The 14,090-nt window shown below is 58.9% G+C and overlaps 5 protein-coding genes across 5 annotated transcripts; 2 read left to right on the forward strand and 3 right to left on the reverse strand.

Annotated features, from left to right (window-relative positions):
- Positions 1–1,391: 1,391 nt before the first annotated feature.
- On the reverse strand, positions 1,392–3,054 carry HRG_06359 (sugar transporter domain-containing protein; the record flags this gene model as incomplete). The annotated part of the gene is made up of 3 exons (XM_044864830.1): positions 1,392–2,431; positions 2,502–2,933; positions 2,988–3,054. 3 exons carry the CDS (start codon positions 3,052–3,054, stop codon positions 1,392–1,394), a joined length of 1,539 nt encoding a protein of 512 aa, XP_044719770.1.
- A 1,638-nt stretch (positions 3,055–4,692) lies between these two features.
- On the reverse strand, positions 4,693–7,250 carry HRG_06360 (fungal specific transcription factor domain-containing protein; the record flags this gene model as incomplete). Its single annotated transcript, XM_044864831.1, has 9 exons — positions 4,693–5,018; positions 5,084–5,247; positions 5,299–5,433; positions 5,492–5,807; positions 5,863–6,339; positions 6,421–6,502; positions 6,563–6,944; positions 7,008–7,078; positions 7,149–7,250. The coding sequence occupies 9 exons, from the start codon at positions 7,248–7,250 to the stop codon at positions 4,693–4,695; spliced, it is 2,055 nt and encodes a 684-aa protein (XP_044719771.1).
- A 1,151-nt stretch (positions 7,251–8,401) lies between these two features.
- Positions 8,402–8,791, forward strand: HRG_06361 (thioredoxin domain-containing protein; the record flags this gene model as incomplete). The annotated part of the gene is made up of 1 exon (XM_044864832.1): positions 8,402–8,791. One exon carries the CDS (start codon positions 8,402–8,404, stop codon positions 8,789–8,791), a length of 390 nt encoding a protein of 129 aa, XP_044719772.1.
- A 1,129-nt stretch (positions 8,792–9,920) lies between these two features.
- On the reverse strand, positions 9,921–11,010 carry HRG_06362 (kinase; the record flags this gene model as incomplete). The annotated part of the gene is made up of 2 exons (XM_044864833.1): positions 9,921–10,727; positions 10,906–11,010. 2 exons carry the CDS (start codon positions 11,008–11,010, stop codon positions 9,921–9,923), a joined length of 912 nt encoding a protein of 303 aa, XP_044719773.1.
- Positions 11,011–12,714: 1,704 nt separating this feature from the next.
- Positions 12,715–13,676, forward strand: HRG_06363 (uncharacterized protein; the record flags this gene model as incomplete). Its single annotated transcript, XM_044864834.1, has 2 exons — positions 12,715–13,451; positions 13,607–13,676. 2 exons carry the CDS (start codon positions 12,715–12,717, stop codon positions 13,674–13,676), a joined length of 807 nt encoding a protein of 268 aa, XP_044719774.1.
- Between the last annotated feature and the right edge of the window lie 414 nt (positions 13,677–14,090).

Raw genomic sequence — 14,090 nt, forward strand, 5'->3', positions numbered from 1 at the left:
AGACAGCGCGCGAGAGGCTTCGTCTCGGCTGCTGCTACAACGACCCCGCGCCCGCCGCGACGCTGCGAGACTACGCTCAAGACGGACACTGCTCGCGCGCATCTCGACGAGGACCACATACCGGGCCGGAAGCCCCGTGTCCATGTCGCCGAGGCTGCCGAACATGCCCATCCGCCGCTGCACGGGGGACGCCGTCCGCGAAGGGCATACAGGTCCTGGCCGGCCAGTCCAGCGTCGCTCGACACTTGGCCAAGCTCGAGATGCGGGACGTGAGCGGTGTGTGTGTGTGTGTGTGTGTGTGTGTGTCTGCGCATGTGTTTGCCCACTGCATCAAGGTCGAAGCCGCGTCGAAACCCTTCCAAGTGAGCCTGGACTGCCGTCGGAGAGAGAACGCCCTTGCACCGCTTGAGCTGCTGCGCTGCTAATGCTGCGCCTTCAGCAGCGCATCCCGTGATTATCGCCGAGGGAAGGCCGGGTGTGTCAAGGCCGCTTAGCTGCCGCCGGACGAGCGCCTCTTCGCCGACGTCACGACGGGGCAATCTGCGTCGCGACGACGACGACCCTCGGGAGCTGGATGGGAGACCTGACTGGCCGACGACTTTGCGGGGGACGAAGATGCTGCTCTCAGGACGCTTGGATTGGGAGTACTGCCTGCGGCGTCCAGTTGCATGGTTCCTCCTCTTCGTAGGCGTTGTCACGGTACGGATCCGAGGGCAGCCCCCTTCAGGCTCCGGCGACAAAGGCCTCCTCGGGATGGCGGGCACTGATGGCGGGCACTGTCACGGTTGCCATCGGCGTCGATGCTGTCGAGCCATTGATGCATGTCTGTCATGGCAATAGCGCGTGCTGCCAAATGCAACCGCCGGCGAAGCCCATCGTCCGTCCTTATGCGGGGAACCTGGGGGAGGTGGATTACGTTGCCAGGGCAACGAGTTGCTCGCATGCGGGATCCATAGTTACCGTTTCGCGCGTTTTAGCCATGGAAGTGCAGTATCCGTCAAGTCAAACAAAGCCCTGGGCACACCGACAAAAAGCGCCATAACAACTCGCCTGCTCCGTATTTTGAAAGAATGGCACGTATTGTCAAAACATACATGTATGTGCCCACCATGAAACCCCTCTTTTTTCCTTCATTGACGTCGTAACGCCGGATATCCAAAACATTCTGGTGCTCGACCTCTTCTGGCCACGCCGGTTCCAAGTGCCCACTGCTAGAACAAAAAAAAGGGGACGGGGGACGATGAATATAGGGAATGTAAGGGAGTTGAAAAATAAGAAAGTGAAGCATTACCACGCCATCCTCGCTCCCTTTTCAGAGGCAGCACGCGGCCCCCCTTCTCACGCGGCCCCCCTTCTCCGTCGCCGTCGGACCCTGCGTCGAGCCCGGCCCGTCATGACGCTCTCTCCCCGCGCCGAAAGGCCGACAGCGGGACGTCCCCGCTCGGCGGCGAAATTTTGGCGCGCCAGCCCTCGTACCAGGGCCCTTTGAACAGCTCGCCCATGCGCTCCAAGGGCACGCCCTTGGTCTCGGGCGCCCACAAGCCCAGGACAACGAGCCCGACGGCGCAGACGCAGGCCCAGAAGACGTAGGCGCCCCAGACGTTGAGGCGGCGGAAGAGGGTGGGCGTGACGCACACGACGGCGAACTGGTAGAGCCAGTGGATGGCCATGTTCGTCGCGTAGCACACGCTGCGCACGCGCGTCGGCAGGATCTCGGTGCCGTACAGGTACTGCACCGTGCAGAGGCCAATGGACCAGCCCACGGCGTAGACAAAGACCGAGGCCACGGCCGCGTCCGACGCCGCGCGGTTGCCCGAGTCGCGCCACAGCGCCATGTAGATGGCCATGTAGACGTGCGTGATGAACTGCAGCGCCAGCCCGGTCATGAAGCAGCGCCGCCGCCCGAAGTAGTCGATGAGCCCCCACGTGAAGATGACGGTGAAGATGAGCTTGGTGGCCCCGTACGAGCCCGCCGTCACCAGCGAGTTCCGCTTGCTCGTGACGCCCGCCAGCCGAAAGATCTCGGGTATGTAGTAGGTGATGCCGTTGCCGCCGCTCCACTGCGCCACCGTCTGCATCAGCACGCCCAGCAGGAAGCGGCGCCGGTAGCTCGCCTCCGTCGCCACCTCCTTGACAATGGTCCACGTCGACGCGTCGCCCAGCAGCTGGTCCTCGGCCGAGATCTGCCTTTGAATCTCTTGAAGCTCCCTTGTTACCTCGGGGTCATTCTCGTGCAAGCCTCGCAGGAGGGCCAGCGCCTCGGCCGCTTCACTTTTTTTGCCCTTGTACGCCAGCCAGCGGGGGGTGTCTTTGAGGCGGATGGAGGCGATGAGCATGAGGCCGACGGGGATCTGGGGGACGGCCAGCACCACGCGGTACTGCTCACGCGTCGAGGGCAACGTCATGACAACGGCGTAGTTGACGAAGAAGCCTGTGCGAAGCGTCAGCACACCGGCCGGGATGAATCCTCTGTCTTCAAACCAGGGCCAAGGTATGCATACCAACCATGAGAAACGACAGGAGAATAACCATGTAAACGGAAACAATCATGCCCCTCGAAGAAGTGCGCGCAATCTCGGCCAGATAGAGCGGCGCGACAACCGTCAGCCCACCGGCCCCAACACCGCCCCAGATGCGCGCAAACAGCAACAAGCCGAGGTTGCCCGAGGCAAAGGTGGCAGCGAAGAAGCCCGTCATCCACAGGACGGCAAAGGCCTGCCACGCGCGCAGGCGGCCGATGCGGTCGGTGATGAGGCACGCGACGACGGCCCCGGCGGCGGCGCCCAGGACGCCGAGCGAGGTGACGACGGCGCGGCGCGAGGCCAGCTGGGCGGGCGACGAGGCGCTGGTCCAGCGCCCGCTGCGCGCCAGGTGGAAGTCGTTGAGGAACGAGTCGAGGCCCGAGGCGGCGGCGAAGCCTCCCTCGTCATAGCCTGCGACCAGTCAGTCAGTCGGTGGTTGAACGGGCTTTGGCATAGTGGACAAACCTTTGGGGATGGACCCGCCGGCAATGATGAAGACGTTCATGGCGTAGTACAGGTTGAACCTCGCCATGGTCGACTTTCTTCCGTTTGATGCCAATCACCAGGTCGACGAGGTTGGACGTGGGAAAAAGAGGGCCCGGCGAGCAGAGTCCTCGCCAGGACGGCCGTCTCTTTTTAACTGCGGGCGCGGCCGCGGGATGGGATGCGGGGACCAACAATGGGCCGTGAGCCGAGCGGAAGAGGGTCGTGATGGTCGTGAGAGCTCGCGTGTCGCTGTTTGTGTGGGGGGGGGATAAGAAAGGAAGAGTAGACCGCCAAACTCAAATTCCGCCCTCCCGCTTTGCTGTTGATGTTGTTATACATATTTCTGGACGGCCAGGCAGCCAGCCGCCTTGCGCATACAGTTGTATTCAAGCTTATCGATGCATGGCGCTGCATGGCACCGCTCAGCCGCCCCTTTTAAGCCCAGACAAGCTACTTCGTACATATTATTGCCCCGTTGTCCGTGGCTATGCCGTGAAGAATGCCTCCTCCCGTGCTGACTTGCTGCTGCTCCCACACGCGCTGCTGCCCAGTGAGGGGAAACAGGCAGGCAGGAAAGGAAAGAAAAAGAAAGGAGCCGAGGAAAAGAGAGGGAAAAAAGAAAAGAGTCGAAGTAAAGAGAGGAAAAGAGAGGAGAAGAGAGGAAAAGAGGAAAGGGGGAAAAGAGGGGCATCTCAAATCCCACTGCTGCCTTGCGCCTTGCATCTCCGCCGTCTCGGCCGCGACAGTCTCGTCGGCGCCGGGCCACGGCCTTGAACCCACCTGTGTCCGGCATGTAGACCCGGATCCGAACCCAGCAAGCCGAAAAACACCACGTTTGACTCGCGTGGCAAGCCTGCCCTGCATGCGTCGGGCCGCCTGTGGGCGAGACAGGTCCGCCCTCGCTTCGCCTTGCCGTCCCTCCACATTCCCACGGAACTTGGCCGACATGGACCTTGTTCCGTGCCCTCGGGTCCGCCCTCGTCCAATCCTTGCCTTTGCCGGAGCCGCTGCCAGGGCCGGGAGCCGCCTCGGCCAAGTTCCGATCCCTTGACAGCTCCTTGCCTACCAACTTCACATTGACCCGCCCGAATGCCAGCGGGGACCAAGCCTGGTCTATAATGCTACCGGTATCGACTCATGGATGGCACCGCATGCATGCAGCTCCCCCTGCAGCCTCCCTGATCGGCAGTCCAAGCGGGTCCCAGCCCTATCCAAACCACATGCATTTCTCCTCGCTTCTACGCTGCCTTCCACTAAGCAAACCATGCCATTCTTCCTCCAAGCCACCGACGGGCTGGTACATCCTGTCAGCTCCACCCGCCATCTCCGACTGGCGCTCCGCCATGGTGCTCTCCAACATGCTGCTCGACTGCCGGCGTCTGCTGCCATTGCTTGGCGGGCGCATGCTCTCAAGCGTGGATAAATGTCAAGAGATACCGAAATGCTCGCCACGCCCAACGTCGTCCTGGGAGGCGAATCAAGCCTTGCGTGGCGCTTCAAGCCTGCCTTGCCAACCCGTCCTCTCATTGCGCACTCCCTGGGGCTCCGTGTTGAATGAGACGCATGAGTAAAGAGCACTTCTGATAGGTTTCAGCAATTTCGTCTGGAATATATCCTCTCGATCACCGTACAGTATAATCAAGAAATGTTGTTGGCGCCTCATCGACGCGCACCACAAAGTCATTCAGCCCAGCGACGATTGATTCTCAGATCCTTGAATCGCCCCGACTCTCACGCTCAAAGGCTCCAGGGTCGACATGGCCTCGAACACGTCGGGATGCATCGTCATGGATTCTGGGCCCAGAATGTGGTTCATGGCAGGCTGAAACAGCGGGTGCGAGGGAAGGGGCATCTGCCGGGACACATCGACTGGGTTCTGGTACATGGGCACGGAAGCTGGGACTTGAGATCGTGTAGAAGCAGGCACGGGATGCGATTGGCGTGGTGATGGGATGTCGAGGCCCATGCCATTCAAAGCGTTTGTGATGAGGTTGAGAGCGCTGTTGATGACTGAGCAAGTGGCATACATGTTAGCAGTCGACCACGAGCGCCGCCTGGCAAGGGGCTGTGCATACCTGGACTGATGTTCTTGACCTGCGACAGGCATTGGCAACAATATTCGAGTTTCCGCATTGCCTGCTGTTCGCCAGGGCTCGCCTGCACCTGGAGCAGAAAGACGGACGCGGCCGTGTAGACGCTGTAGGCAAGAGACAAGACGCAGTAGTTCATGGTGAAGGTCCTGCAAAAGAGGTCGAAAATGGTGATGATGGCCGTCGCCGACGACACGCACTCGAGCAGATGACTCTTGGCGGGCCAGGCGCCGTCGTCGTCGTCGTCGTCGTCGTCGTCGTCATCGTCGTTGCGCTTGCCCCGACCCGTGAGCATGGGCCGGTACAGGAGAATCTTGAACGTGTGGTAGAGACAGCTGCAGCTGGGGTGTCAGCGATGCACTGCGAGGGATGGGGACAGGCTTTGCAACCGACTTTAACGTCACAATGTGCGACGGCGGTGCCAGCGTTGGGAGGGCCGTCAGGTCGATGCGGAGGTGCGGCGGTAGCTGGTTCCACCATTCCTGGAGGGCCGGCTCTTGCGACCTGAGGCACTCCTGCACCTCGGCATCAGTGTTTTGCGACAACGGGTCGTACATGTGAATGAGTATCTCGTTGAAGATGACCGACAGGCGACACATGCTCATGAAACACGAGGCCGAGTGTGCAGTTGTCGGCGGGTATTTCCACGTCACCCCGACCTGTTGTGCGCCGAACGGGACCCATATATCGTCCTCGGCCGAATCATCGACTAGCCAAGACGTCAGCCAAGACGGCGGCGCACAAAAGGAGACAAGGGCCCTTACACATTATCTGCGGGGGCGAGATTCTTGATTGCTGCAGCGACGGAGAGCGGCCTAAGTAGAGGCTGATGAGCTTGTCCCAAAAGTAGCAGCTCCAGAAGATGCGGTGGCGGATTTCGAGCTCTTCATCGGTCAGGGGAACAGAGCCCGGGAAGCGGCGGGCATCGACGCAGATGCCGAGGTGATCGATCAGTCGGAAAGCCAGCCCGCTGTACGTCCAGGCCTGGGTTGAGTTGCCAAGGCTACATTCCTGGGCGCTGAGGAGGAGGAGCGTCTGCACCGTCGGGATGGTGCAGACGCCCCGGCTAAGCTCTTCAAAGACATTGGTTCGTGCGTACTCGGCGAAGACGGCTCCGCCGCCGTACAAGTCATCGAGATGCTTCTTGATCAATGGGTCGCTCTGGCCCCATCGGATCGAATGCGAAATGACGGCGTTGAGGAGCGTGTGCGAATAATACGGCCCAAGGGACAGTATATCACCTGTGGCCCAAGCTCGTCAGCGCGACCAGTCATCCACCCCTCGTCTCGCTTAACATGCCGCGGGGGGGACAGGGTGCGCACGTGTAAAAGCTGGGCGGTAGATAAAGTTGAACATGGGCTGGATCCAGCACCAGTGGACGTTGAGCAGATATTGAAAGGGTTCCTAGCCCGCAGGCGCCGTCAGTCGCAGTGAATGGTCCTCATGCGCGGCGGAGGGACTAACGGGGGTGTGGGACAAGGTCTCCAAGGCACGCTGCTGCCAGGCGTTGCTGACCAGACGCTCTCGTCGCTGGACGTCGGTGTCGTTGGGAGCCAGCTGGTCGACGATGGCAGCAGGACCACGGTCGCTCGCGAGGTTGAAGAAGCTGGTGGTGCCATGGTAGGTGATGCCGCCCTTGTCGTCGATCTTGAGGCCGCGGAAGCTCCTCGCTATGGACTGCTGGTCAGAGGGGCGCTTCCAAGGCCCATCGTGGGCGTCGGAAACGGGAGGGCTGGGCTGCGACGACGAAGAGGCGAAGCCGGGAGACTGGGCCACGCTGGCGAGCTGGTCCTCGAGCTCCTTGATTCGCTCCTCGAGGCGCTGCGTGTACGACAATGTCGGGTTTCTGCAGGCGTGATGGGGGGCCTCAGTAAGGACCAAGTGCAAGGAGGGATGTGTGGCGGCTCACAGCTTGTAGATGCACTGGTCGTTGCGGGCGGCGCAGCGCTGGCAGACGGGTTGCTCCCCACCGCACTTGACCTGGGGTGGGCGATTGGTGAGCGGGCCGAAGCATCCTGCACTCCAACGGCCACCGGTTTTCGCAACTTACTTTGCGCCGCCGGCACGGGTCGCAGCTAAAGGCCGACTTCTTCTTGGTCTTGACCGACGACATGCTGCGCGACGAAGGCGAGGTGGCATCAGGGCTCGCCATGGTCCGGGCACGCTCAGGAAAAGGCTCCCATGTTATTGGAAAAAGAGGCCCGTTTGCTCCATCAAGGCTAGGAGAAGGCAAAGGTGTGGGGGTTGGAGCACCGGGTGGCACTAGGGAAGGCGGAGCCTGCCTAGCGCATGAGGGGGAAGGGAGGGGGGGAGGGGTCCAGCCGTTGATAGCTGGGGACTTGGGCCAGGTCCTGTGGCGCCAGAGACGCAAGGTACTCGTCTATCTCGGCGCTGCTGACGCCGTTGTACCTTTCTCGCCTAGTCCCCGCTGAGTCACCGATCATGGTCCCCTTCCCCGAACCGCGCAAACTCGGCACGAGTCATGAGACGCGTCCGATGGATCAATCCCCACAGAAACCGTCTGGCATTCGAGAAGGGCACCGACATGGTACTTGCAGTATGAAAACATGGCATGTACCGTATAGTATAAAGACATAACTAAGCCCAACGGTCCACGGACAAAGGAGCCGTCGCCTTGCCCCGAGACACCGTCTCGTCCCCATACTCGAGTCGTGTCTCATGGAGCCTATTCGCCAGCGGTCCAAATGATCGGAATCTCGTATTGGAAATCGTTGGATCTTGACTGGCTCTGGCTGCGCTGAAAACGTCACCTGCCAGTCATTCGTCGGCGCAGCTCGTATGCAATCAGTCGGCCACGGTGCATCTTCTTGGGTACACAAACAGTGCGGAACGAGGTCGTTGCGGCCTTGGCTCGCCTCGGCTATCGATCGGCTATCGCATCCCCCGGGGCTGAGGGCAAAAGAAAAACCGGCCGTCTTCAACTGTCTGCCTGGACTCGGCGCGGCTGAGAACCTTGCTTTTCTTGACTGCTGCGGTCCGTACCTAGCGTTGATCAGCAAGCCTGAGTGCATGGATAGATGATGGATGGCTGGAGAAGGTGGCCCAGACTCGCACCAATTCACCCCATATCCGTAATCACGTGGCGGATTATTAATGTCCATGACCGCCCAGTTGACTTGCGCTCAATATTCCATCCGTCACACGTCCAGCCTGCCTCTCGATAGATAGCTTGTCAGGTGGCTCAAAGGCAGGACTCATCATCTCGGGCTGAATCTTCTGAAGAGCTTCAATCTCTACCACCGCAAGATATCCGAGTCCCTCACAGGCAGCAGCCAAAAGAACATGGCTCCAGACACAATCCACCACATCAACTCTGCCGACGAGCTCACGGCGCTGCTCCAAAACACGACGTACGTCGCCGTCGACTTTTACGCAGACTGGTGCCCTCCCTGCAAGGCCATCGCACCCGTCTTTGAATCTCTGGCCGCCAAGCACGCCAAGCCGCAATTCCTCGCGTTCGCAAAGGTTAACGTCGACCACGTCGCCAGTGTCGCGCAAACCTACCACATCACCGCCATGCCCACATTTCTCTTCTTGAAGGACGGCAAGCAGGTGGCTGTCAACGGAGACGCCGTCATCCAGGGTGCCGACCCCCGCAAGCTGGGCGCTGCCGTGGAGAAGCTCGGAGACCTCGCCGAGAAGCGTGCCGAGGAGACCAAGTCTGCGGACTAGACGCAGTGCCACCGGGAACGAGGAAGGTCTGCGCGGCTGGTCTGAAGAAGCCGCTCTTCTTGAGGGTCGAGTATTTACAGGTGCTATGTCTGCAGCAAAGCATGGGATGAGGTCGAGAGCGATGGAACAGGTGGCTTGGCTGGCACTGATGAGGACATGTGCTGTTGGCTTGGGCTGCAGGCATTTATCAAACAAATCAGACTAGCCGATGATGTCTGCTTCACTCAACTCGGGCTGACCCTTGCGAATCGATTCCAGGAGCTCGTCTCCCGATTTGAACTCCTCTGCTGGCTGACTCTGCTGCTCAAGCGTCTGGCAACCATCAGTCTTTTCAAAGTAGTGAAGGTGGGCAATGACGTTGAAACCCGAGTGCCAAAGCTGCACGCCGGGATCGGAACCCATGTACACACGGAAATTCTCGTCTCACTAGGGTCATCATCGGAAGCGAGCGCGTCGATCCGGTATTCCGGGTGCGCATTTTCATAGCCAGAGCTCCAGAGCGGCACCAGCGGCACAATATGTCCGCACCGTGCGTTATACGATACGTGGTGCCGTTGGGTTGCAACGAGGCAAAGTTGGCGAAGCCTTCGTTGACGCGCGGTGCGCCGCAGGTGTAGGCATCTAGAGGTATCCCGCCACACCGAAGATGGGCAGAAGCGTGTGTAGCTATTGCGCCGCCGAGCGAGTGGCCGGTTACGACTTGCTTGGTTTTGTACGTAGCGCTCACGCTGAATCCCCTAAAGTATGCCCTTGTTTTTCGACTATATGGGGGCAGCGATAGCACTATAATCTCTTCCTCGTCGTATCAGGAGTGGCCGTTCGAGTCATGGCATATTCGAGAACATAAGAGAGTTACATTAGTACTGCGTGGATCGCACATTTAACTCGAACACAAACTAAAATGGCAGATTCATAGCCCAGACATCGCAATCCTTCTACAAGAGACTATTTGTTGAACCGGTCAGCAATCCTCTTCACCCCCTTAGTTGACGCGGGGGCCACTTCTCGTGGTCTCTCTGGTGCCGATGCGTACGCCTGGCGCATCTCTCTCCGGCCCACTGTCCTAGGAACAGCACTCCCCGTTCTCGAGGCTGTCAAATCAATCAAATCAATCTGGGGGGTGGCCCCTTCAGCATTTGTCCGTAAAGTTTGCTCTTTCTGGCTGAACAGCAGCGGCCACCGACGGTAGCCAGTCCATCTTTTCCGAGTACCCAGGCTGTCGTTGGCTCTGATCAGCCATGCTATATTGTGACCCTGCCGCTGACGCCGCCACGACTTGCGACTGGCCGGCTACTGACTGAGTCGGAGTTGGTAGAGCCTTAATCTTCCGTCTCGGTGTGCTGAGTCCGTCCCCATCGAAACATTTGACAAGCATGTGTGCGGCACTGGCACGCTCCACCGGGTTGTCCCTCACCATTTCGCTAATACCCGAGATGGAAGGGTACTGAGACATTTCACACACGAATTGCTGAACGGTTTTCCCTTTGCCTGACAATACGGTTGAAACATTGCGAAAGCCTTCGATATCTAGGATCCACAGCATCGTGACGAAGAGCGACCAGACGTCAACTTTGGATGTCTGATCGTTCGAAGTGAGCATTTCTGGTGCCATGAACAAGGGGCTCCCCGCTGGGGTCTCTGCCTGGATGGCGTTGTTGCTGAGGCCGAAATCGCTGAGGACGAAGCAAAATTGGCCACGTTGACCCATCTTGTCGAAGAAAATATTGTCAGGCTTCACGTCGCGGTGTACAAGATTCTTTATCGCAAGGTAGTCTAGTGCCTGTAGTACATGGTGGATGATGAGATAGGCAGTGGTCGTATCAGGCGGACGATCACTTTCGAACAGTTGAGTCACGGTTCCGTCCTTGAGGCCCATGAAGATCATGGGAGCTTCACTGTCCCAGCCTTTTGAGGCAATCATATTGATAATGTGTGGCTGAGTACGAGTTAGTCGATTCGGCAGGGGAGATGAACGTGTTAAAAAGCAGGTAATGATGAGGAACAGGCGGTGATGGACAGGAGTAAACCCGATGGCCAAGCATATCCAGCCAGCAGCGAAGGGTAATCAGGACGGCGTGTAACAGGGGCATTTCAGTCTGCACTGATTTACTCACATGATGGAGGTGAGCCATGGTTTCCACCTCCCGCTTCAGCTTCAAGTAAAATTTGTCGAATTTACCTGAATTCCGTGGAGGCGCCCAGAGGACCTTGACCGCCATCAGGTCGCCGGTGTCCAAGTTTTTTTTATTTGTGCACGTCCCCAAAGGTTCCAGCGCCGAGTCTCGCAATGTACTTATATTTCATCGGTGGCTGTTTAGGTCCGGCGTGTATTCTGGTGAGCACACCCGTGTGTGGTTGGGTGGGAGGAAGCTCATGTTGGGTTTGGGCAGCCGATGGCTTATCCATGAGTTTGGTGCGAGCCCTTTCGCGCAGGAAGTTCTTGATATCCAACTCGGTTGTGTAATACCAAACCAGCTCGAAGACACAGAGGTTCTGTCGGTGGCCGCCCATGCCGATGAGGGTGTTGACTCTGGGGCTGACTGTGATTTGGCGCAGAATGCCTCTCAAGTCGTCTGAAAAGGGCACGCATTTGTTTCCAGAGACTTGGGTCGTCCTGTATGTGGATGTATCGCACAACCTGACGGCATCGGTGTCCGGATCGAGGTCAAAATAGGCTTGTCTTCGACAGATTTTTGGGCTGTCAATCAAGACATCACCCTCTCGACCTAGGGAGGCGAGAGCGTCGGACATTTCCGGGGACTTGACGTGACCGATATCGAGAACCATTTGGCCATTGATGATTGAACGGAGGTGGTTATTGCTTGGGTGGGCCACGGCATCTGCCGCCAAGGGGCTCCTCGCAAAGAGCGAGAACAGGGCCCAGGGGTGAGGGCCTTCATGGCATGGAAGCTCAGGCATGGCAGTTGAATGTACCTCTGGAGAAGAAGACCAAGAGGTAACGCGAGGACCTGAGGTGAATGATGGACTGCTCGCATCCACACAGTCAAGGGCGAAAGCGGTCTCCTTTATCGATGAGCATACGCGCCGTTCTGACGGGATTTGCTCAGCTTCTCAGCCCCCGAGGGAGAGGCGGCCTCGGCCTCGGAGCATCGCCCACATGCAGAAAGGCAACGAATCATAGGGATCATTCATTGCAGCCGCCCGTCGAAAATGGCTGATGTACGAGAACAACGGCGCAATAGCCAATGAATCCTGATGAATGCCGCTGTCGGTTGGTTACATCGGGTGCGCGAGGAGGCTCCTTGCACACCAGTGCCACGTACAGCATCCGCATAGCAGATGATGCCGCCTCACGCTCTTTGCGGGCGGCTACATGCAATATTGAAAACACGAGGAGCGGGCGGGCCGCAGAAGCAGAATAGGGAATGGGGACAACTCGCTTGACACGGCGGCTGACAACTTGGAGAACCAGCCGTATTACTTACTGGTGTGGAGACGTGGGAGGCCAAGAGAAGGTCGGAGAGAAGGTCGGAGAGATGGTCGGGCATGACGGACAAGCCGGCTGGCAGGTATCGTCTGGGCTTGTGGCCCAGCAAAGGCGGCAATAGTATGTATATGTCGTGGATATTGACATGTTGTCACCGTAGTAGAGACTAGAGAGATGGAAGAGGGAAAGTTGGCGGGCCCGCCACCAGATGCGCCCATCCCGTCCCCCCCGCAATTAGCCGCCGGCCGCTACTTTCAGCCCGAAGCTCGGCGCGAAACACGCCGTAGAAGTCGTACCGGGTTACCGGTCTTGTGGTCTTGTGCCTGTACCGGTACCCCGTCCCGTAAGCCAGGTTGCAACTTGACAGGCTGGCATGGTGGACGACAACGGCTGCGTGCTCGTGAGTTTTCCTTTCCGCCTCCGCCTTTGTTCGCCACCGCCGGACGACGAATAAAGCGACCGTTAGTAAACATCCATGGCCGACCCGCTCCCGTGGACTGAGCTACTTAAAGCCGGCCGCCGGCTTCAGGCTTTGGCCGAGGATTCTGACCGCCTCAACAGCGCAAGACGTCGATTCGAATCCACGCCGCCTGTCTACCGAACTTGTAAGTCCGGAGGAACGACCCTGTCGCCCAGCCCGCCGCCGCCGAAGGAGGAGCAGGAGCGTCGCGATCGTCTTCAGCGCGGAATAGACATCGGTGCGCATCGCCATGCCTCTTGGCCGCGGAACCAGTTCGAAGCGCAAGTGACCGTCGAGTACGATCGCCTCATTGGGCCAAAAAAAGCTGCGAATCCAATCTTGTGCGGCGGCGGCTTTGTTTTCGACGATGAGCTGTCCGAGGACTCCATGAGCATTGTCAAGAAGCAGTGGATGGAACTGGGCATTTGGAATAGCAAGTGGAAGAGCCATCCCGTAGGGCCATGGAAGCATGAAGAACCCCTTGAAGTCGAGTCTGAGCTCGAGACTAATCAGACACTCGACGACGGCACGTTCCAGCTCGGTTCTCTTCAGCCGCCAAGGCAGCGGCGCAAGAGCGCCAAGGAGTTGCAGCTTGCCGCTGACAGACTTGCAAGGCGCCGGCGAGAGCGAGAGGCATCACGACCCTTGAATCAGTTCACCGCACGGCTCGCCCTTGAACGACAACGCATCCGTGCCGAGTCTGGCTTGGATGAGGATGGTGCCTCGGACCCCGCCGACATCAACACACAAGCGTACGAGAGAGTAAGGAGCTTCTGGATGAAGCAAGCCATATGGAGAAGCACGTGGGGTATCCTGCCTGGGACAACGTGGAAGCATGAGCATCCCCTCCACGAGATTCTTGCTGAGGAAATGGGGCAGGAGCCGACAGCTTCTGATGGTGATCCAGCCGCCATAACCAGCCACGGTCCTTCCGCAGTTCCAGTCTCGTCTTTCTCGTCTGGACCATCGTTTCGTGACGTGTCGCGTCAAAAAGAGCCCGAAGCCCAAGGCCCGCATGGTCTACAAAGTGGCAACGCGGGCCACTCCCCTTCGGAACCCAAAACGCCTCGTTCCGTGGACAATTGGGACCGTGTCCCTCCTGCCGGGCAGTGCACACCGGCAGACGAGGTCATGCAGTCTACCGAAGATGGGGAGCACGCACCGCTCTTCACACATGGCCCAAATGGCAATGTGTTTGAGCTACCACCGCAGGCGCCGGACCCATATTCGGTGCAGGGCAACAACCAGCTGCTTGAGGAAGCTATTGCAAGACGCACAAGCGACGACACTTTGGAAGAGAACTCGGCCGGTGAGCGGGTACTACCTCGAGTGCAAGAGCCAGAGCCCAAGGCCGAAGGACCGAGAAGGAGAAGCAGGCGTCTACAAGCCAA

This window comes from Hirsutella rhossiliensis (assembly GCF_020360975.1).
Source record: "Hirsutella rhossiliensis strain HR02 chromosome Unknown scaffold00006, whole genome shotgun sequence".
Classification (NCBI taxonomy): domain Eukaryota; kingdom Fungi; phylum Ascomycota; class Sordariomycetes; order Hypocreales; family Ophiocordycipitaceae; genus Hirsutella; species Hirsutella rhossiliensis.